This window comes from Heloderma suspectum, chromosome 1 (assembly GCF_057233095.1).
Source record: "Heloderma suspectum isolate Gila_16-S chromosome 1, 16-S_ref, whole genome shotgun sequence".
Taxonomy (NCBI): Eukaryota; Metazoa; Chordata; class Lepidosauria; order Squamata; family Helodermatidae; genus Heloderma; species Heloderma suspectum.
In genome coordinates, this window is record NC_139458.1 from 407,772,388 (window position 1) to 407,796,436 (window position 24,049).

Below are 24,049 nucleotides of genomic sequence, written 5' to 3' on the forward strand. Positions count from 1 at the left end.
GAATACCCAGAAGAACTATACAGGAAAGATCTGAATGTCCCTGATAGCCATGATAGTGCGGTCACTGAACTTGAGCCGGACATCCTAGAGAGTGAAGTCAAGTGGGCCTTAGGAAGCATTAGTAACAACAAAGCTAGCAGAGATGACAGTATTCCAGCTGAGCTATTTAAAATCCTAAAAGATGATGCTGTTAAAGTGCTGCATTCAATATGCCAACAAATTTGGAACACTCAACAATGGCCGCAAGACTGGAAAAGGTCAGTTTACATTCCAATTCCAAAGAAGGGCAACACCAAAGAGTGTTCAAACTACCGCACAATTGCGCTCATTTCACATGCCAGCAAGGTGATGCTCAAAATCCTACAAGCTAGGCTTCAGCAGTATGCGAACCGAGAACTACCGGAAGTACAAGCTGGGTTTCGAAGACGCAGAGGAACTAGAGATCAAATCGCCAACATTCGCTGCATCATGGAGAAAGCAAGAGAATTACAGAAAAACGTCTATTTCTGCTTCATTGACTACGCTAAAGCCTTTGATTGTGTGGATCACAACAAATTGTGGCAAATTCTGAAAGAGATGGGAGTACCAGATCACCTTACCTGTCTCCTGAGAAACCTGTACGAGGGTCAAGAAGCAACAGTCAGAACCAGACATGGAACAACCGATTGGTTCACAATTGGGAAAGGAGTACGACAAGGCTGCATATTGTCACCCTGCTTATTTAACTTATATGCAGAGTACATCATGAGAAACGCCGGGTTGGATGAATCACAGGTCGGAATTAAGATTGCCGGGAGAATTATCAACAACCTCCGATATGCAGACGATACCACCCTAATGGCAGAAAGCGAAGAGGAACTAAAGAGCCTCTTGTTGAGGGTGAAAGAGGAGAGTGCAAAAGCTGGTTTGAAACTCAACATTAAAAAAACGAAGATCATGGCATCTGGCCCCATCACTTCCTGGCATATAGAAGGGGAAGAAATGGAAGCAGTGACAGATTTTTCTTTCTTGGGCTCCAACATCATCGCAGACGGTGACTGTAGCCATGAAATTAAAAGATCCTTGCTCCTTGGGAGGAAAGTTATGGCAAACCTAGACAGCATAGTAAGAAGCAGAGACATCACCTTGCCGACAAAGGTCCGTCTAATCAAAGCTATGGTTTTCCCAGTAGTAATGTATGGCTGTGAGAGCTGGACTGAGCGCTGAGTGCTGAAGAATTGATGCTTTCGAACTGTGGTGCTGGAGAAGACTCTTACGAGTCCCCTGGACTGCAAGGAGGTCAAACCAGTCCATCCTAAAGGAAATCAACCCTGAGTGCTCATTGGAAGGACAGATCCTGAAGCTGAAGCTCAAATATTTTGGCCACCTAATGCGAAGAGAAAACTCTCTGGAAAAGACCCTGATGCTGGGAAAGACTGAAGGCAAAAGGAGAAGGGGACGGCAGAGGATGAGATGGCTAGATAGCATCACTGATGCAATGAATATGAACTTGAGCACGCTCCGGGAGAGAGCGCAGGACAGGAAGGCCTGGCGTGCTATGGTCCATGGGGTCATGAAGAGTCGGACACGATTGAACGACTGAACAAAAACAACAACATACTTTTCACCATGTGGGTACTCAAAGTGGCTCATCCTGATAGATTTATAGGCAGATTATATTTCACCTGAGTCCGTCAGTTTCTGTCTTTAATCTTTTCCTCTCAATAACCAATCCCACAGTATTCGCGTATCTTTGAGGAGAATGTGGTATCCTTGCTGGTAAGAGGAACATCTGCACAGGAAAAAAAAAATAAGGGAAAAAGCTGAAACAATAAGTAAAACAATAACACCACCTTTCATTTTCTCCTTCTCTCTCATTCAAATAGTCCTTTGTTCTCCTTCTCTCAGCTGCAGAAGACATTCATATGTTCCTTGACAACTATGCCCACATTAATGCTAACAACAGAGAAGATGGGCTTGCGGTTGTTCCCAGCTTGGTGTGCTCTGTTAATGAAACTCTCCCAGATTCAGTAGACAGCTTATATGTGGATGTATGAATGTTCTCCAACCAGTTAAAAAAGCATAGCTGCTGCTAGACACAATTAAACTGAAGAAAACAACTATACTGTCTATGAACTACAGGGCGTTTTATAAGATAGTATAGTTTAGGTTCTGGTAACACAAATTAAAGGCAAACTTGCTGCTAGCGTAAGAGGATTTCTGCCATAATTATCTGTGTGCATTTCTCCATTGCTGCAAACACTTGTTATGTGGGCAGAGGGCAGGAATACAGTTTTCCCCTAATTTATTTTACTTGCACAAACTTTTGGGTGTTGATGCAAGTCAGAACCATGAAACTGTGAGGCAAAAGGTCTACTGAGTTGCATGAAAATGAGACAAAAATAAAAAGCCACGTTTTCCAGCAGCTAGTTGACAAAGCAATTTGGGCTTATGCAATCCAGAATGGATAAACTAAGAGCCTGTGTGGCGTAGTGGTAAGAGTGCTGGACTGGCCCTGCGGAGACCTGGGTTCAAGTCCCCACTCGGCCATGAAATTCATTGTGTGACTTTGGGGCAGTCACTGATTCTCAGACTAACCTCACGGGAATGCTGTGAGAATAAAATGGAGAGGAGGAGGATCATGTACGCCACCTTAAGCACCTTAGAGGAAAAGGTGGGATGTAAGTTTAACAAATAAATAAATGTAACAAATCAACTGTGGGCAACATCCAATATCACACAAGCATACTTCTGCATGCACAACAGGACATGCCTTCCCTCTCCTTCCCCCATATCCTCCTGCAGAGGGGAGAGAGAATCATCTCCGCCAACAGTATGAATTCTGCTGCCAGACGGACACTTGGATATCTCTACACCAGCCTAAAATCCTGCATTTAAAACGGGGCTTTCTGCTTCCATTTTAAATGCAGGCTCACGACAACCGCCTTTTTCCCATGCTTCCTTTCCGCCCACCCCCTTCCCTCTCCTTCTCCCTGTATCCGAGCCTGCCATTATCTTTCATTGATCTCGTTCCTCTTCTTGCCACTTTCCCTCTTTTCACGGAGGGAACTCAAGCGGAACGCTACGGGGTACTTTTGATAGCTCATTATCTGCGATCTATTTAAAAACGGAACAAAGGGCATTCAGTGCAGGAGACGCCTTGAATGAGCACGGCATCATGTAAAGAGCCTGTAAACTTCCGTGAAGGAGCAATCTCAATCGCAGGATAAAAGCTCAGCATGAAGGAGCCCAGATTCAGGCCTACCCAAAGATACAAACCAGGTGAAATGAAACCTGGGGTGTGGGTGCCAGAATTGGTGCAGGTGTTAGTAGCAGTCCTGGAGCATCCGGGTCTGCAAGTCTGGCTATGGCACAGAGGCGACGTCCTCTATTTTTGTTTCTTGCCTTACCTGTGCTGCTCTACTGCCTTTGCTCTAGTGCGGCACAAGAGAGGCAAAACCATCCCGAAGTATATATACTGTGGTATGCCAGACAGTGGCACTTGCAGAGACTGGCTCTTACTTTGGACTTGACATGGCACACTTCCCAAACAGGGTGATCAACACAGGTTTACAGGGATATAGTATCAGGTTCCATCATGCAGAATGTGGAACTAATAAAAAAAAAATTAAAGGGCCATTTACTAATCATCATACGGATTGTAGTGCTGCTGCTGCTCTCTCTCTCTGGCACAGTATGCTATTGAAGTGGAAAGTATGATTGCTACTAAATTGCAAAATACGTTAGATAGGGCCAGACTCCTAAGATGTTGGGCTTTTCTACAGGAGGCTTTTAACTTGCACCATTACCGAGGCTTCTGGTTCCGGATTCTTCGCAGGATTAAAATTGGCTCCTTTACATGAGTGTGTGTGTGTGTGTGTGTGTGTGTGTTTTCTCTGGTAAAATGGAAAGTATGATTGCTACTAAATTGCAAAATATAATGTTTAAATGGGGCCAGACTCCTAAGATGTTGGGCTTTTCTACAGGAGGCTTTTAACTTGCACCATTGCCGAGGCTTCTGGTTCCGGATTCTTTGCAGGATTAAAATTGGCTCCTTTACATGAGTGTGTGTTTTCTCTGGCGGGGGGAGGGGGTTCTTTCTCTGCCTTTCTATATGTTCCATTACACAGGCACTAGGTGGTGCTGTGGTATAGTGGAATTGCACAATTACATGAGTGTTCTATAATGCCATTGAGAGAAAATACTAGATTCTCCTAGTTAGGAAAAGAAAGAAAAAAACAAACAAACCTTGTGATAATGGTTGCAAAGCACAGGAGAGGTCCAGGAGGAGGATGACATCACGTAAAGGACCCACAAACTACCATGAGTGAGGAAGTACAATAAAAGTCTCATGTAGAAAGGCTCGTTATATGCATGAGCCGGGAAAGATGGCATGGGCGAGCACAGCTCTGTTTGTTCATTTTTTGCCACAGAAGATCTCACAGCTGAAGAGGGAAGCCACAGGTCAATGTTAAAAAGTGGTGCGCTTCTTCAGCAATAAATGAATAAGACTCCAGCTGTTTTCTCCCATCCACACATATTTTCCTTAAATTTATAAGCCTATGTTTACCTCTCCTTCGTTAATATAAATGTCCTTATGTTTTCCATTTTCTATTATCTTCAGGCACATATCTCCTTCCAGCTGGTAAAACAACTATAGCGTAATGGGGAAAAGAATGTCATTAAAAATATACTTATCAATTTGCTTCATACACCCTGCCTGGGTTCACACATCCCACGGTTCCCACACCATCCATTCTGGGATGGTTTCAAACTCCAATTCTATGGAAGTAATATTTGCACTATGAACCTGAAGTTCCCCATAAAATCTCTGTACCCCAGGTAATATTTCTTTTGTCATGCTCTGCCACATTTCCTTAGGTGCAAGGAAAGGCCTCATATGCATCCATTGGGAGCATCCAGCAGCTTGTTCTTCCCAAGGGCCCCGCATGCATAGTTCAACTCCTGCTTCCCCAGAGCAGAATGCTGGGAACCCGGTATGGAGGGGACCCACTGGGAGGTGGAGGGCTATACTACCAGCTAAGTTCTGCATACTGTGCATACTGTTCTTTGCATGTAGGGCCAGAGAGATTAGGGGTCCTAAACCCTTCATTTCTATAATTTATGTCTGTATGCTATACATTAACTGAGGCCTTCAGTATTTCAGTGCGACCTACACATACTCGTTTATTCCCCTTGTTAAACAAATTATTAGCAAGAGCAATTATTCATAGCTGGTTGAAGTGAACTCAGCTGCATATTTCACTGAAGCATGGAGAAGAAGGCAGGGCCAGTAATGTAACTATTCTACCCAAAAGACTCCCACCTAGACAATGATTTGCCATTTCTTCTTTTCAGAGGAGATGGAAGATGAATGAGCAGTGGATGAGGATGATTAGTAGTAGCAGTACTATTGTATACTACTATTGTATAGTATTGTAGTATTGGTATTGGAATTTTTGGTACACTGTTTCAGGTACTATTGTTTTATGGCAGAAAATGCAGTATAACCATTTCGATGGCGCTTTCAAACTTCACAGTGTTTTACGCATCATCTCAGCACTCCTTAAAACAGCCTATCCCAACCTGGTGCCCTCCCGATCTGTGAGACTGCAACTCCCATAATTCCTACCCAGCATGGCCAATGCCTATGCTGGCTGTGAATTATGGGAGTTGCAATGTGACACATCTGGCACCATGGGTTTCGTGTATCACAAAAGGCCTGAAAGGTGTACTGCAGATGAGGGAGAAAGTGGCTTGCCTAAGGAAATGCTGGGCAGAAAGCTGATCTCAAGATATTTTGGACCATCTGGCCATGCTGGCAGGGGCTTCTGGGAGTTGAAGTCCTAATCTGGAGAACAACCTTCTGCCCACCCATGGTGCAACGCAAACTAGTGAGTTTAAAGTATATGTGAGAACTGACATGGGTACTTCAGTCACATAACAACAATGGTAAAATAGCTCCCCATATACTGCTCCATTCCATTTCTCAGTGTTATTCAACTTGGCTCTTCCATACCATAGCAACAGCTGTTTTGCTTTCTTTTCCCCCTGAAACCAACTGATTGGTGCATATTTATTTGTGTATTTGTTTATTTTATCATGTTTACATTCCACTCTTCTTCCAAGGAGCTCACATGCAGCAAGCACATTATCCTCATAACAATCCTGAGAGGGAGGCTAGATTGAGTTGACTTGCCCAGGACATCACAGTTTGGTTCAGAGCTTAGATTCCTGTTGTCACCCATTCACATCTGACACTTTATCCATTATCCTGCAATGGCTCCCTTGCTGGTGTAACTGCTGGAAGGCAATCTCCTTCTTGGACTGGGGAAAGGCAAATCCTGAAGTCTTCTGTGATCTAAAGGGAGTACTTCCTAAAATAAACTTTCTGTAGATCCTATCTACTGCTGTTGATATCTGCTTTACGTCAAATTAACTGTCATGGTTCACTCCACGCTCCCCCCCCCCACGCCCCAATCCTTGGAATGTAGTTTGATGAGGGTGCAGACATTTGTCTTGCCAGTAATCCAGAGCCCTATCCCACACTAGAGTGGCCAATTATGCATAATTAAAAAAGAGGAATGCATGACCAAAAAAGATACAGATTTGCATAACATTGGTTTATGCTAATTTGTATAGAAGCATATTTAGAAATCATTGACAGAATTCAATTTGACAATCTATAAATAGGGATGGGGAAATCCCCTTGACGTCTGGTCCAGGGGGGTCCACCGTGGGGGAATCTGGATCCCTTTCCCTGGAGCCCTGGTGCGTCTACCAGAGTTTGCGGGGCGGCTCTCCATCTTTCTAAATGGTGCGATAGGCGGCTGCCATGGGAAAATCATGGCCGTAATTAGCATATTGTATGCCATTTGCAGCCATACAGCACTTACTTCTACCTACCTACATTGCAGTCATTCATAGTGCAATTTAGGTAGAGGTAAGTGCTTTACAGCTGCAAATGGCATAAAATATGACAATTGTAGCCATAAATGGCAGCCGCCATTAGCCTATCACAACTTGTAGAAAGATGGAGAGCTGCCCTGCATGAAATCCAAGGACACACAGATAAGAGGGAGATGGTCTTATGACAGTCTCATAAGAGAAGAGGAAATTGAGCATTCCGCGGGGTGGGGAGGGCAGATGAACCGTCTGCCCTCCCCGCCCCGCGGTATGCTCAATTTCCGCTGCTCTGCTCTCCTCTTATAAGTATGAAGTGTGGGGCCAATCCGCGCTACCTATGAGGCAGCGCGGGAAGGGGTGGAGGTCGGTTCTCAGGGACCCAACCTCAGAGTGCAGGCTCTGAGGTAGGTTCCCGGGAACTGACCTATCCTATGGCCATCTAGCCGTTGACTAGCAGCAATAGGATTGTCCCCTAAATCACTTTAGTAATCAGATACTGCCTACAAGGCAGTGTGGGAGGGGGTGGAGGTCGGTTCTCAGGGAAGACACCTGTCCTATGGCCATCTAGCCACTGACTAGCAGCCATAGGACTGTGCCCTTTAAGTTAATTTGCAGAGCAAATCTAGTTCTGGTGAGGAAGCAGAGCTTGGGTGGTGTTCAAGCTTCCCTTGTGTTTGATCTTCATGAAAGAAAGGAAATGTTTTCCCTTATTCTTATCACAAATCGGTAAGAAGCACCTATTTATAATAATATATATTATATATACATGCATTTTGCCTATCAGGATTTCAAGCCACAAAACTACCAACCATGTAATCAAATAAAGTTTGGTATCAGGTCAGTTTAATCAGTCACATTATTTATATTTATGTTGCAATAGTACCTACAGGAGCTAATCACAGAACAAGTACCATTTCGCTAGTTTTAAAATGCATAGACTCAGAAAATGTAATCCATTAATGTCAGTGCCAAAATTCCCATTGATTTTAACTTAATAGAACTTAATTTACACCTCAGAGACATTAAAATAAAATATTATTTGTGTGTGCGTGTATTTGTATATCAATGGTTTTTATATTATGTTACAATATTGTATTTTTAATGGTTTTCAATCTTTGTAGACTGCCCAGAGAGCTTTGGCTACTGGGCAATATAGAAATATAATAAATAAATCTGCATTGCATGTAATTGGATCCCAACACAGGGCTGATTTCTACCGCCTATGAAGATTTTATGAAAAGATTGCATTAGTTTCATCACGAACATGTCAACCTAGGAATTCATTTGTTCTGTACCTGTTAAATCCTTGTATAGCTTCCTATCTTTGTTATAAATGTGTTTAATTTTACATTTATGTTAATATATGATTTATCTTTCATTACTGTGCTTTTAAAAATTGAAGTACAAGGAAAGGTAGTGACACCTACTGGGCACATGGAAAACAGCAGGCTAATAGTGTGTTAATAATCTGAGGTGCTTTTTAATGTTTGTGGCTTTTATAAACAGCTTACTCTCTTGATAGTCAGGATAACATATTGAGCTAGAAATTCTGACTTGGCAGATGGTTCACTGCGCCTGAGCTATTTAAATAACATGCAAGTGTAATTATGATTGTGCAATAATTAATTAATGCTACAGCAACACAGGCAATTTGGCAACTTCGTTATCATCTGTCTCATCAGGCCTTTCATACAGGGGTGGGGGGAGTTTTATATGATTGGAGGTTATCTGATAAATATATCAGGTCTGCAGCCTGGGGGTCATTTTAGACTCCCAGCTGGCCACGGAGGCTCAGGCATTGGCCATGAGCAGGGCGGTGTTGCACCAACTCCATCTGATATGGTGGCTGCGCCCTTATCTCCCTAACCATCTGCTCCCATCAGTAGTTCATGCCCTGGTCTCCTCTCGCCTAGACTACTGTAATGCGCTGTATGTGGGATTACCCTTGAAGACGGTTCAGAAGTTGCAACTGGTGCAGAACACAGCGGCCAGCCTGATTAAAGACAGCCGCTGGCGAAATCACATCACTCCAGTGCTGAAGGAGTTGCACTGGTTACCAGTTGTTTTCCAGGCCCAATTCAAGGTGTTGGTTTTGACCTTTAAAACCTTAGGGCATACAACCCTGGTGAGAAGGTCTCTTTCCTTTGCTTGAGGCTGGGCTGCCTTGTGGTTGGTCTTTGAAAACTGTCTTTAAAAAATGAACAAAAATTCCAGTCAACACCAAGTTGGTGTCCCAAGCAGAGATGGGCAGGATCTTCAGGAAAACCGTCGCAGACTAACAAGTCTGCTGAAAATGCAAAGATATCAGGCTGCCCTCTCAGTAATGCCACCCTGTCTTCAGAATAACACAGAGGCCCTGAGGCTTCCAGAATTTTCTTTGCCTTCAGGGACAGCCTCTCCACACACACGCACACACCTCTCTTCCCTCAGGGGCTGCTGCTTTTTGAGATGCATAAGGCAGGTACTCCAACTTTCTGTTACCATACTACTGAGACACTTTCCAGAAAACTGTTGTTATCCAGTCACTTCTAAAGCTCATAGGTTTGTATATTTATTTTTTTACAATGATTTTGTTGTTTTTGCAAATTTTTTTTAGCTCTTTGGAAGAAAGAGGAGATAAAAACATAAGTAATATTAATCCCCTGTGTTATCCCTGCCTCTCTGCCTTTCCTCCTTCTGTTGTCTTCTCAACCACCCAGAACAACCCAGATGTTTCCACAGAACGAAATAGGACTAAATTAGTCATGACTAACATGTTCTATCACTTCCATTGGAATATAGTTATGATTATCTTAGCTGCATTGGAGTCCTGCAATTTAGATTTAAGCTCCTTGGGATAGGGTCCTTCTTTTTTTGGTTCTATTTTTCTGAAGAATGCTATATGCACCAATGGTGTTATATCTTAATCATCACAGATGGTGCAAACCTTAGGAAGAATCACTATCTGTGCAAGAACACTGTTGTTCTAATGGTCTAAGGAAGGACATAACTCTTGAAAGTTATGCTCTCATCTGCAAGATAAAACCAAACCATTAAATTGTGACCTTCCCATATTTTACCTCTTCTCCTTCTTCAATGTGATAATCTTTCCTTTGGTTTGGCCCCCCAACAAACATTACATTGAGTTGATGGCGGTGCCTGCAGAAGAATTTTTAAAAAGCCAGATTTTTAAAGTGGTTCATTTATAAATATTGCTATACTGCCCTTTTTTCACAGAGTAGTGTGCAACTTTAAAAAATAGCACTAAATAACATAAAACAGCAGCGACTAATGAAAAATGAAATGATGACAAATTAATGCATAAAAGGACAAAACAATTTAAAAAATCAAACCACAGAATTTTGGCAAATTAAAGACGTTTTTGCGAAGGGTGCAATCAAATCAGTGGCAACACTCCCCGCCCCCCCCCCCAACTGATTCTCTTGGAGCAGAACTAGTTTATATATTGAAAACAAACAAACACTTGCAAGGCCCCAAGCCAGGATTTTTAAAACAACTCTCTTGATTACTATTTGATCTTCTTTTCATGGTGTTGACCTGAGATGTACATGAGATATAATACTGTTGTGTGCTTCCAGCTTCCTCAAGCAGAGAAAAGTCCCCAGGGTAGGACTACTAAGTTTGGCTTCCTTTGTGTGAGAGATCACTGAATATGATGATCTTTCTGGGCAACATCCAACAGAATTTTCCCTTCCTTTCCTCTCTCCTGAAGCCCCTTGCCCCCGTGCGACCAACCCTTCAGAGCAGATTTGGGAGGCTGCAGGAGGGAGAGACTATTCAATCTGCCAGCAGTGTCCATTCTGCTGCTAGAAGCAAGGTAGCAGTTCCTGTTCTATATCAGATCCCAAATAAGGCTTTTTTGGGACGTAACTCTAAACCATAATTTAGTGTTATTTAAATGACCCTGACCTCCTTGTGGGTTCACACAGACTCCCCCTCTTCCAGCACAACTTCAGGAGGGGTTTGGAAGCTTTCAATTCTGTTTTTGATTAACCACAGCTTTCTGTATTGACCAAGCCCAGGTAAACTGCAGTTAATCTTAACTATCTTCATAGTTTATGAAGTTAGCTTATTTTCACTAACCACTGTTAAGATTAACCACAGTTTAGGGGTTAAATGACACACCAAACTGCAGTTAATCTAAATTGGAAGAAGAAGCTTCCATTCTGATCTTCTTGCAGCCATGACAGATGAAGAAAGAGGTGAGGGGAGCACTTGAACAGGGTGAAGCTATATTCATTCTCATGATGCTAAACCAGGTTTTAGCATTAACATTCAAACACAGCTAGAGAAGGGCTGGAGCCCAAGTTACTTTGCCTTCAGCCACCTCATAGCTCACTTTTTCTCTGTGTGACTTTCAAAATGCCAGCTGCTATAGATATACTCACACCTCTCCCTTCTTTTCAGTTCAGTGTCACCACCTTCTTCATTGCTGAGATATTAAGCAACCATTCTGGGCTATTCCAGGCAATCTTCCTAACAAAGGAATGGTTGGCCAACAGTAGTAACACATATCCTAACTTAAGGGGAAGGGAGTAGAAAGCTGTGAGATGCACACGTCCTTAACTTGTAGATTCAGTTTTGCCTCATAGCTTGCAGTTCTCCTAAGACTGCCATAAACTACTGACATCCTTGTTCTTCTACTTTATTATATTTTTATTTTATTATACTTTATTCCCACTTCTTGGTGACTGGAAAAGTCAAACTGCAAAATGACTGCAAAAGATTTCTTATTAGGATCAAGAATTGCCATGTGCTTAATGTTGATGATTGCCCCTTTCTGTCTACAAAACAGCTTTTAATCTTCTTCGTATCAGTCTTATAAAAGTTGTCGAGGGCTAGACATCAAGGATATTTAAGAGAGATATATTTCACTCTCAGTTGCATAAAGCGTCACAATATTTTTTTAAACTTTTATAAAGACGAATACTATTTACTTCTGTATAAGGAATGTGAAAAGATTACCATTCATTTACTTACATAAGCTTATTGCATACCGGAGGCAAAAAAGCAGCTCGATTTTCTTCTACCCATTTCTTTATATTCACAAGCATCTTCTCCACTCTTGATAGCAAAGTGATCCAGAGGAAGGAAATATGTGTTTGCACAGCTTAATATTTTGTGCAAACTTACTGGGTCTGGCACAATACTAGTCAACCAGTATACATCGTTGCAAGTTCCTCCCTCCATATAATGATTGGCTTATAACTATGCGTTCCTCTTGGCAGAATGCAAAATAACCTTGCTGTGTTTGATCTTCCAAAGGTTACTTTGCTCAGTTAAGGGTATCTCAGTAACTTAGATAATGATCAACTTGTTAGTGAAAAAGCACATCTGAGGCCTTTTTATCACAGATGCTTGCACAGTGGTGGTAAAGTGATGTGCCTGCTCCAATATATCATTTTTGTGTGGGTCCCCTGGCCACTCATTTAGTATTACCCCCTTGGCCCTTTATGTATGATACAATGAGCAGCTCATGTCATAATATAGTTCTTAGTCTTCAAAGTGCACCAGGACTTTTGCTGTTTTCAGCTAATGTGTACATTATCTTAGCAGGTAAAGAGCATATAGATTTATATACCGGTCAACTGACAAATGCCCTTGGAGCCTTCCAGCCTACCTCTCACCTCATACTCTCTGCTCTGGCTGTATCCACCTAAGTTTTGTGGTCTGTGAGTAGAAATGCAATGCTGACAGGTGCCGAGACATTGCTGACCTGCCTACGTTTCGTATTTCTCTCCTCCGGCGCTATTATCACAACCTGAGATCTGCATGCTGTGATCAACTAGCTAGGCTTCTTACCAGAGTAAGCAGGGTTGGGAGCCTGAGAAGACAAGATAAAATGCTGCCTCATACATTTTAAAAATGCCACCACTTTTGTGCTACGCTCCCTACTCATTGTCTGCTACTTGGGTTGCTGCAACAACTGAGCCCACTCAACATGCACAGCTGCAGACTCTGCTGACATTCAGAATACCTTGAAGCCTCATTTACTTATCTGAACTGGCACACAGTTCTAAAGGAAGACAGTGGAAGACTGCAGTATTTTCTGGTGCATCAGCCAGTGGTGGGCCCTCAGTCTGCCACTGGATCTTGGCAGGTGCCCAACAATCTTGAGTACTGACATTGAGCCTCTTGCTAAGGCCCCAAGGCTGTCCTTGCTAATCCTGCAAATAGGTACACTAGTTTATCATGGACAAGTGAATCCCCACAATAATTACAATGGAGAGATGCAAGAAGGAAAATACTTCCTTTCCTACCTTTGCCTCTCTCTCTTACTCCTACTTGCCTCCCTCAGTTGCTCTTTCCCCCATCTAGCTCCATGCATACAAATGGCAGTAGACCCAACAGTGTGTGCTAATTCATGAAATCGAAGGATGTGATTTCCTCTTTTTTTTGTTAGTTGGATCCATGGACATGGGTTGCAGAAAGTGCCAGTGGAAGAAATGCCAACTATGACTCATGGAAAAGTTGCACCAGCTACTCTATGGAAAGGTAGGCAGGGGAACTAAGGAGGTATATCAGTGTGGGGAGAAGTGTAGGTAGCAGGCTCACTTTAGAATCTGTACAGCAATCAGAAGCAGACCCACTGATAAGAAGTTGATAGGGCAAGAACCAATGTAGTAAAAGCATCCACAAAGCAAGAAAAATGTGCATGAGAAGCAGTGCAGAAATTAATTATTTCGCACTTCCAACATATGCATTTACTCAGCACTTAAAACTCCATGCTAAGCCAGTAGGAAAGGCAAGTGTAAAACCTGAACACAGAAATTGAGGGCCAAACTAGGCATTGCATGGCAGACACATATAATGGTCTCCCAACCTTTTAAAGCACCTCAGCTGGAGGTGAGGGAGAACTTAATCCATTTCCCTCTAGCAGTTTTTCCACTTACAATTCCATGCCCAGCTGCTTTTATACCTGTGGAGGAAAACATAGGGCATCCATATATTTCCTCCTGCACATGGAAAAGCAGCTGGTGGAGGCAGAGTTTGATTTTGAGCAGAAAAATGAACAGATTTTGAGAAGAACCAGAAGCCCTCCCTTTGCCATTCTTCTCCCTGCCATAACTAATTTTCTTTTTTATGCCAGGAGACTATTTGCCATGTAACTTATAATTTGGTCCTGAGTGTGCTAATGAGGCTAAGCTAAAGCATTTTATTAGAAGAAAGGAAAGAGAAGACATATCAGTATGTCATCTTGACAATCAACCTAATTCCTTTAACAGCCAAAAGAATTATGAAAATGATATATTCTGGCATAAAAATATTACGAAGTAGATCTATGTCAACATGACATTGATTAATTAGTTTACTTTAGATCATGGGTGGACAATCTTTTGGGGTTGGGGGGGCACATTGGCCCTGTAGAACCCATCAGGGGGTGCATAACTGGGCAGGGCTGGTGAGCTGAGTGGGGCCACGACAACCACACACACACACACACACACACATACACACACACAGGATTGCTGAGGTGGGGATGGAAGCTTTAACTTCACCCCTACCTCAAGTGTTCAAAATCGCTGGATGGGGGAGTGAAAGTGGGACTACTGGGGGAAAACAGGGCATATGGGGATGGCTCTCCTTTCACACCCATTTCCCAGCAGAATAGGGCTCCTGCCATACAGCTGCTTGGTGGCCTGGCAGGAGTCCAGTTCTACTGGGAAATAGGGTATGCAAGAAGAGCTGGTGGCGACAGCAGTGGAGCAGGGGGATGGGGGGGAGGCATTTGAAGGGTGGTACAGAGAAGGCCTCCAAGAGCTGCCCAAACCTGCTTTAGATACTTTAGTTGTAGCGCACTGCACAGGGCTTCAAAATTGGACCTGTGAGTTCAAACCCCACCGTGGGATATGGTAAGAATAAGACCCTACTACTCACCTTTTGGGGGAAGGGCTGTAGCCCTGTGGCAAAGCACATGGTTTTCATGCAGAATGCCCAAGGCTCAGTCCTTGGCTTTTCCAAGTAGGCCTGAGAAAGACCCCTATCTGAAAACCCGAAGAGCTGCTGCTAGTTAGTGTAAGCCATCTTGCTCCATATCCCCTGCACCCACTAATAACAATAACAAGTGAAATACTTAAGTTTTGCTTTATTTTCTGTGACTATACAGCAAAATTCCCTAATGACTACAAACCTGGTGGGTTTAAAAAAAAGAAACATCCATTTTTTCTTTGTCAATATTTCTAAGTTATATTTTTGCCTAATATTTAGAGTACAAACCAAATTATTAATTCATGTTAGAAGCTTTATATAATATGGCTGGTAGCCCAAATCAGCTGAAAGTTGAAGTTGAAAGTGAATCCCTTCTGCCATCCATAAATTTGTTCCACAATATTCTAGGAAGGAGGGATTCACCTCCCACAACCAAACATCAGGGCTTCACATGAACACATACTGCACATGAGCACAGCCTCTCCCATCTGAGGAGACTATTTTTTCTGTGACGATGGACGGAACATTGAGATGGAACTAATCCATCTCATCGCCACAACTTTCCTCATTCTATCTTCCACCCTGTCTGTCTGTGATCGTCCTCTGCTCTACCTCATCCACCCCTCTTTCCCAGTTTCCCTGGCTATTTCCTTCCATTAAAACCCACATTTTCCAACCTTACTTCCTGCTTCCCTCAACCACTGGCTAATGTATTTGTATCTGAAATCCTCTCCCCTTAATTCCAGAGCACAGGCCCCATCTCTCTTCAGTTCCCTATACCACCCACTTAGTTCCTCTGTATCCCAGTTTCTAGTACCTTACCAGATATCTCTTCCACCCAGCTCCAAATCACTTCCCAAACTGCAAGAGGAATGTCCCAGCTATCTCTTGTCCCTACACGCTTAGTTTCCCTCCATGCCCTTCCCTAGGTAATTCCACAGCTAACTTCTCCCCCTCTCCATATGTCCCACTTCACAGAGGACAATCCTCAATTTGAAGATGGCTTCCTCCTCTGTTTGAAGGGCTGTTCAATATGAGTCTGGTTTAAAGATAAAGAACTGTAAGAAGGGAGAGGCAGGGGCCTTGAGGTTGTCCATTATCAACAGTTAACACCTGAACAGCAGAATGAGCAGGCACACAGGTCTCCTGGGCACAGCAAATCTTATGCAAATCTTATTGCAGTTCTGCTTCTCACTGCCATGCACAGTGTAGACAGTACATATCGCATTTTATGGCCTGGGCCTCAGTGTTTTAGTTTTTTCTCTATACCCATACATCTGATAAAGTGGACTCTAATCCACATTTTTTGTGCCAAAATAAATCTGTGTAATCTTTAAACCTTACAGATTAAGGTTAAAGTTTATGGTATCACATGGCTACCCTTCTGGAATATGCACCACAGTCTCTTTTCAGAGCCCTTCCACCCATGCCATCCTCAGCTACTTTTCACTCTTGGCCTTCAGCTAGTGTCCCTACAGGAGGGCTGTAGATTCCTAGAAAAGCAACCATGTTAGACTGTGCTGCAGACTGCAGTAAAAAAGAGGGGGGGGGACTATTTTAGTAATAGCTTTTGTAGGCCAGAGCAACAGAACCTACTAAACTGCCAAACAGGATCCTTTATTTCCCAGGCCACCACCTTTCCATGCTCCCCAAGATCCTTTCTTGGCTGCCTCCTTGCTCCCATCCCACCAGAGCTGCCATCTATTCATAATTTCATATAGATTCATATTTCTGGAGCACTAGCCATAGGCAAAGGAATTCCAAAGACCCTGTGTCTTTTGCACACGCAAAAGTTGAACTGTGTGTCCATACAAGTTTCAGTCCACATCTTGTTGGAGTGGAGGAAGGTCTATGGAAGCAGAAAAGAAAGTGAGAAAAAGAGTGTGTGTGTGTGTGTGTGTGTGTGTATGTTGAGGGGACCTGATAACAGCAAGTTAGTTTGTATAAATATAAGGCATATGGTTTATGTTTCCCAAAGGGATCTATACTAGATTTTATCAGGGTTAATTCTAAGCTTTTTTCTCCTACTACACAAGCAGCCCACATATGCCCTGCATCCCCAGACTTTTTGTTAACAAAAGAGAAGAGCGCAGAAAGAATATAAATGGATAGAGAAAGAGAAAGGAAGGAAAGGAAAATAACAAGAGGAAGAAGATTGGGAAAATGAGAAAGAAAAAGGCAGAAAAGGAGCAAGAATAATGGAGATGCCTTGAAAAGCATTGAAGAGGATGCTCCCCGCCCCATAAAATTTGGGGATGAGACTATCTCCCCTTCTTAAACTGCTGCTGCAAATAAAATTTGTTTTTATTTATTTATTACATTTCTATACCGCCCAATAGCTAAAGCTCTCTGGGTGGTTTACAGATTAAAACATTTAAAAATACAATATACAGATTTTAAAAGCCAACTCCATAAAAAACACATGAACAGAACAATATACAAGAACATATATCTAAACCAACTTCAACAAGCAATCTCAAAGCAGACAACCATAACCATATGCCATTCCAGGATCTATTAAAACTTATCATATGCCGCCAAAAGCCTGGGAGAATGGTCTTAACCTGGTGCCGAAAAGATACCGTTGGCGCCGGGCGGGCCTTGTCGGGGAGATCATTCCATAATTTGGGGGCCACCACTGAGAAGGCCCTCTCCCTTGTCGCCATCTTCCGAGCTTCCCTTGGAGTGGGCAGCCAGAGGAGGGCCTTAGATGTTGAGTGTAGTGTACAGATAGGTTCATGGGCCCAGTCCTCCCTGTTTTGGTGCCCAGAGGTGGTGAGCAAGAGAGCGGAGGTAGGAGCCGCCACTGCTTTCTCTTGCTTGCATTCTTCCCTCTCCACCCATACCAGGCTCTCCCTGGCTTGTAATTCAGTGCATCATGGTGCTCCATCTTACTGCTCCTTGCATTCCTCTGCAGTAATGTCGCACTTTAAATGTGATTTTAAGATTTCTATGTGACCCACTTAGGGATTTCATTGTATTAAGCGGTACAGAAATATCACAAATAAATCAATATTCCGTAAGCTCCCTTGGGAGGGCTTCTGCCCTGAAAAGCGGCCAAGAAATGTTTTGATTACATGTTTAAAAAGCGGCAGAGCTGCTTGCTGCTGGGTGCGGGGGAGACCTGGGGGGCTTCCCGGCTGGGCGTGCCTCTCTCCCCCCTGTCCTTTCCCAGCCACTGCTGAAGGGATACGCAGGAGTTGCTAGTCCCTGTTTATCGCCTTTCCCTTCCAACGGAAAGCAGCACCCTTACGCGCCCTTTTCCAAACACGTGTTCGCCATTACCGTTTAGGGCCAAACAAACCTTCCTCTTAATCGCGCGTAGGGAGCTGGGCGCGGCGGTTTCCCCCGCTCTCCTTCAAGCGCGGGAAGACCCGGGTCGGATCGAGACCCCGGCGCGGGGGGGGGGCGGTAAGCGTCCTCCTCACGACGCGTTTTCGCAGCTCCCCACCTTCTCACCCCCCTCAAGGAGACGCTAAAAAGGTCTCCGCTGGAATCCGTGATAAGCCCTCAGGCGACGATGAACAGCCAGAGCGCCAATGACGTGCTGTGCGCGCGGCGTGCCTGGGCCCCTCTCGGCCCCGGAGTCCGTGGCCTTTCCCCGGCCTCCCTCACGATGCCATTTTCCCCTCAGGCGAGGGCCTTTGGCGCGCTTCCCCTCATAGCCTCCCTCTCGCCCTTGCGTACACAGACTCGTCCCTTCCACCTTTCCCGCGTTTTTCCTCCCGCCCTCGTCTCGTGTTCTTCTCCTCTGAGGGGCAGATGGGTAAACGGACCGGCCCTGTCCCCGTCCCAGCGCTGAAGTCTACCCCACCCCGACCATGGTGCCTCGTCGCATCACGACAGGGACCGAAGCCCGCCGGTCCGCCGAGGCCTAGCGACAGCAGCCGAGCTGGCAGAATGCAGAAGGGAGAGGAGGGAGGGAGGGAGGGACGAGAGGAGGAAGTGGCCCGGCATAACATCGAAAGGAGCGTTGGCTTGACTCTGCCTTCTTCTTCCCCTCCAGCGCCTTCTTTTTCACGCTCCCTAAACCCGAAGTTCTGGGCAAAGAGAGATTGGGAGAAAGAAGGAAAACGCTGGGATGGCGTCTGCGCAGGGTAAGCCCTTGATAAAGCGTTCAGGAGAACTTGGTGTCAGGGCTCCAGTGGCGCAATCGGTTAGCGCGCGGTACTTATACAGCAGTACACAGCAGAGCGATGCCGAGGTTGTGAGTTCGAGCCTCACCTGGAGCACATGTCTTTTGGGACCGCTCACTTTTGGGATACTCGGGCGTGTATTTACCAGCAGCCGCTTGCCGCTGTTGCTGCGGAGACACAGGTTCTGCACGGAAGAATTAGCCCGCCGTTAACACGCGTACGGTGATGCGGGGCGGGGCGGGGGAGAAGAGGGCGGGGCGCGCTTTCCCCGCGTGAATGCAACCAGCCAACCTTTATGACTCGACTCAGGATGCAAATACACAATACAAAGATGCAAATGCAGTAACTTTAAAAGCCTTTATCATGTTGCAAGTTCTTGAAGCGCTTTTAGTAATATCGTGAACATGAGAATTAGGCTGCAATCCTGTACCCGCTTAGCGTGGACTCAATGGGACTTGACTTCTGAGGAGACGTACATGGATTGCATTGTTCGGCAGATTTGTTTTGTGTCTTCATATATTTAGTGAGCTATTAAGATATTTTGTCACTATTGTGGCGTCTCACTAATTTATTCCCTACTAATTAATATGTGGTTTGTCAGAAAAGTGGTACATAAATAAAACAATAGCCCCAGATTTGGAATAGGAGAGATGTATACATTTTGCTTCCAATATATGCTTCATTGTTTTTGAGCCAAAGTTGAACTTTAAAAACTTCTAGTAAAATCAGTGAGGAAATCCGATGACGGCTGAAATCACCCCAACTAAAGTCTTAGACTTTAAAAGGATTTAGTGTTTGGCTTTGTAGTCCTCATCGTGTATGTTGTTATAGGGATTGTTTTTTTGATATAATAATTTTATTTTTTATAAAGAGAAAACAACATAAACACACAATACGCATACACTAAAATATCGCTTAAGATTGTAAAATCTCTACCTTTGGCTCCCCTTACACAACAAATGCTTATTATTATTCTCTACTTCTTATCTTAGTTGTATATCATACATTGAGTTCACAGACATTATCTCATTTCTCTCCTAATTTTTAACCATCTCAAGTTCAAAATCCACATACATAAATATCATTTTTCTCTATTTCTTGTACAAATTCTATAAAAAGGTTTCCAATCTAACATAAATTTAGTTGATCCTTCTTTAATTATAAGTTTTGCCATCTCTGCCAGTTCCATCATTTTCATGATCCACTTGCTCACAGTTGGTATTGTTTCATTCTTCCACTTTTGCGCATACAGTAACCTTGCAGCCATTGTCATGTAGAGAAAGAGTATTCCCCCCTTCTCTTTTACGTGTTTATCTGTTAGACCCAATAAAAAAGTTTCTGGCTTTAATTCTATAGTAGTCTTTAATATTCTTTGAGCTAAAGACTGTATTTGTTTCCAAAATATTTTAGCTTTTTTACAAGTCCACCATAAATAATACAATGTTCCATCCTGATCTTCACATTTCCAACATTTTCCAGAAACACCCTTATACATTTTAGACAGTTTGAACAGAGACTTATACCATCTATACATTACCTTATAAAAATTCTCTTTATGATTTGCACATAAAGTAAATTTTAGATCTTTTCCCCACATACTTTCCCACTCTTCCATTGATATATTATGACCAACATTTTGTGCCCATTTTATCATACAATCTTTTACTTGCTCTTCCTCTGTTTCATACCGTTGTTACAGGGATTGTTAATAATATAGAGATTACTTCAAAAATAATTTATTCCACATCCATTTTTTCTTACTGCACACCACAGAAGTAAGCTCCATTTAAATGAGAGTTGGGCCAATTCTTATTGTAACGCTACCTGTGTTGGGATTGTAAAAATAAATAAAGCAAGAATATGACTTGCATGTGGTGAAGAGCTTTGCAAACATGCCATCCGTTTTCTTCCAAAAAGATGGAAAAGCACCATGAGAATCAAGTCTGGTACTGCCCCATCCATGGTAGTGGCTGGCGCCCTTGGATGTTTGTCATCGCAGCTTAAACATTTCATAGCCGACACTGCCAAGGGATGAACAAGGGGCGGCATTAGGTCAAGTCAGCTCGAAGGATGGCAATGGCGGCCGCAGCAGCCTGGCTGCGCCCAGCCAGGAGACCAGCAAGAGCCTGCGCTGCTGGAACCGCCGCATCCGCCCCAGGTAAGTTCCATCCCAGGGGATTCCGCGGGGGGGGGGCAGGAGGCCGTTCCGCCACGGATTTAGGGGGGGCAGATTCTAAAGCATCCAGCCTCACTGGAATCCGTGGCGGAATTCTCTGCCATCCCTAGTATGTATGCCCTGAAAAAAACAGCAGAATGTGTTGAGTTCAGAATTCACCTTTCTGAGAATCTTAGCTTTCATTTGAAAATAAAAAGCAAGTTTCTAACCCTCATTGCTCAGATACTTTTAAAATGTATGTATTCAAAGAGGTATACACCATCCTTATGCATGCATATCATGCTTGAAAGAGCATCAGAAAGACCTTTTGATACCGTAGTACCCAGAGTAGGGATGTACGGACTGTGTAAAATCCGCTCCGCCCCAGAGCTGTTTCTGGATATGATTTACAGAGGATGCAGATGGAGCTTCAGTTCCCTACTTAGCTCTTTCCTCTTTGTGCCACCGCATGACTAAGAGAAGCAGAATAATTGTTGCAAAACAGAAAAAAAGCAAATCAAATTGTGCAAAATAAGGCAAGTTATGAAAATTTGCTTATTTTCCATAATTAGTATAGGTTGTACAATTCAACTTTTCTACATTGAGGATATGGGTTGCCTCAGGGCAGAATTTATTTATTTTAGTATAAAATATACACAGGTCTATAAATAGCGACCTAAATCCCAGGACTGTTTACAATAAATATTGCAACACCCTTTGAAAATATAAAATTCTATAAAAATGATAAGTAATCGTTTCATCATGAAAGTACAAATGCAGGAGCAGAGACAAAGGTCGCTGGCTGTATTGTGCTTAAATTATGTCAGAGCAACAAGCACAGTCTAAAATTGTGTTTCCTCTGTAAAATCATTGGCTCACAGTTCAGGCTTGGGCCTTTCTGAATTTTCTTTTCATTTTTTAGCACAATAAACATACTGGTCCAGCTGTAGTCATGTTTTAAAAATATTTACACTTGATTAGTTGTGTCAGAATGTGAATAGAGAAGTGCATCTGAATTCCGGTGTGCATCCCATTGAAAGCAAGGCAGTGGGGAGAGCTGGCATTCAGATGCCTATTCTGATCTGATGTACTTCCTATTTACAGCAACAATTCCAGATCCAACCATTGAACCATACTTGGAAGCCTGTTTACATGTGCATGTTTCCTTGGCTGAAATTAGGCAACAGGTGCTATCATTTTGTTGGGGTAGATCCATGTTTTCCCTCAGGGTAGCATGTTTATGGCAAGGAGACTGCTTTTCCCAGCAGCAAAACCATGGTATTTTGTTGCTGGAAAATGTAACGTTTTCACCCCAAGTACCATGTTCACTGGGCCACTGATATTTTGTTGACTGTGTTTGAATAGCAACACTGATGCCTACAAAACAGGCAAAAGAATTAAGCGATTTAGATGTGATTGATTGCAAAAACATTAACAATGTCATGGACGGTTTCCCTCCCATTTAAACCCCCCCAATATGAATATAGAAGGCAGAGACACTTGTCCTTCGAAAATTAGAAAGACATTGTGAACAAGATTCAAACTTAGACATACTTTACGTAGAGATGTTGACTTCAATTGTCTAGACCCAACTGTGTACATTTAATGAAATGCCTCTCAGTATAATGGGTACACATGAGCTTTATATTGCAGGAACTACTGCTAAACCTGAAGATATCAGTGTCTTCAGTGAAAAGCAGGTATCCCCCCCCCCCACACACACACACAATATTACACTCCACTTACTTTATTCCTTGCAACTCGGTGAGAGCCACTGAGAACCAAGCCAGCTATCTGCATAGCCCTGCCTTGGGTTCTGTTTCTTGGACACATTATGATATGCCAGAATGCTGAGAGTGAGCAGGAACGCGTGGCATGCACACATTCCTCAGCCCGCACATATGCTGGACCACGCACCCCAACGTTTGGCATGTGAAATAGGTCTACATGCATAGCAATCCTGGATTACCCCAGGATTCCCCATAACATGGAACATGCATGACCCTTTCACACGAATGTACAACACATCACAAAGCATGGCCAGTGGATGGGTTGGGGGTGACGCTAATATGCACACTCCCCTCCCCCTGCACATTCAGTGAATGTACCACCTGCAACTCCATGACCAAAGACAACCAGCTGTGGGAGCTTGGATGAAGAGTTTGTGCCCTCAGAGGAAGACAAACAGGACTGGATGATACGCAATGACATTGACCTTCTTGGGTGCAGCATGGACAGCAAATTCTTCCTGAAAGTACAAGAGAAAGAAGAGGTAGCTCTCCCTTCTCAGGGGGTCCTGTCAATCTCATATGCTACCATATGGGTAACAATATTTTGTTCAGGGGAAAACAAAATGGCTGAACTCCCATAAGACTATTCTTTGTCCCATCTTTACAGTGCATCCTGGATGTGGCAATTGTGGTGGGGAAAGTGAGACCTACATACACATACAAAAAAGGAAGGAAGACCTGCAAATACTTGAGGTGGATGGGGCAGGTCAGAGGAAAATGTTCACGGACAGGCTGCATTCCCTCACATGCCAGCACATGCATCCATGCCTGATTTTCTCAGGGCCAAAGTAGGCATGAAGTTAAATGTGCATTTGTATTTAACATACACAGCTCATTTGCTTGCTTATAATTTAAAAAGCAGGTGGTGGTGGTGGTGGTGGGTGGGCTGATAATGACCAGGATCATACCAAACATGGAGTGGGAGCTAACCTGTTTCTGCCCTGCTGTGGTCCTGACAAAAATCAAAAGAACATGAGAACATGCTAGAACAGGCCAAGGGTCTAACTAGTCCAACATTCTGTTCATACCGTGGGCAAACAGTTGCCCCTGGGCAACCCACAGGCAGGGCAAGAGTGCAACAGCACCTTCCCACCATGTTGCCCAACAACTGGTGTACATAGCTCCTCAGTAGCTACCTGCATAGGAAAGAAATC

At 43.5% G+C, this 24,049-nt stretch overlaps 1 protein-coding gene and 1 non-coding gene across 4 annotated transcripts in view; one reads left to right on the forward strand and one right to left on the reverse strand.

The window, feature by feature from the left end:
* HAAO (3-hydroxyanthranilate 3,4-dioxygenase) overlaps positions 1–12,025 on the reverse strand; it is a 35,457-nt gene extending 23,432 nt beyond the window's left edge. Inside the window, exons 1-5 of one of the 3 annotated variants that reach the window (XM_084828923.1) lie at positions 11,866–12,025; positions 9,945–10,023; positions 4,550–4,633; positions 4,228–4,424; positions 1,665–1,771 (exon numbers count right to left, since the gene is read on the reverse strand). In XM_084828923.1, the coding sequence (XP_084685049.1) occupies positions 1,665–1,771; positions 4,228–4,374 (254 nt within the window). In that variant the 5' untranslated portion in view covers positions 4,375–4,424; positions 4,550–4,633; positions 9,945–10,023; positions 11,866–12,025. The remainder of the gene's footprint in view (positions 1–1,664; positions 1,772–4,227; positions 4,425–4,549; positions 4,634–9,944; positions 10,024–11,865) is intronic. The other 2 variants (XM_084828924.1, XM_084828922.1) reach the window with 2 other exon arrangements.
* A 6,927-nt stretch (positions 12,026–18,952) lies between these two features.
* On the forward strand, positions 18,953–19,046 carry TRNAI-UAU (transfer RNA isoleucine (anticodon UAU)). The gene is made up of 2 exons: positions 18,953–18,990; positions 19,011–19,046. It is a non-coding gene; the product is annotated as a tRNA-Ile (tRNA).
* Positions 19,047–24,049: the final 5,003 nt, after the last annotated feature.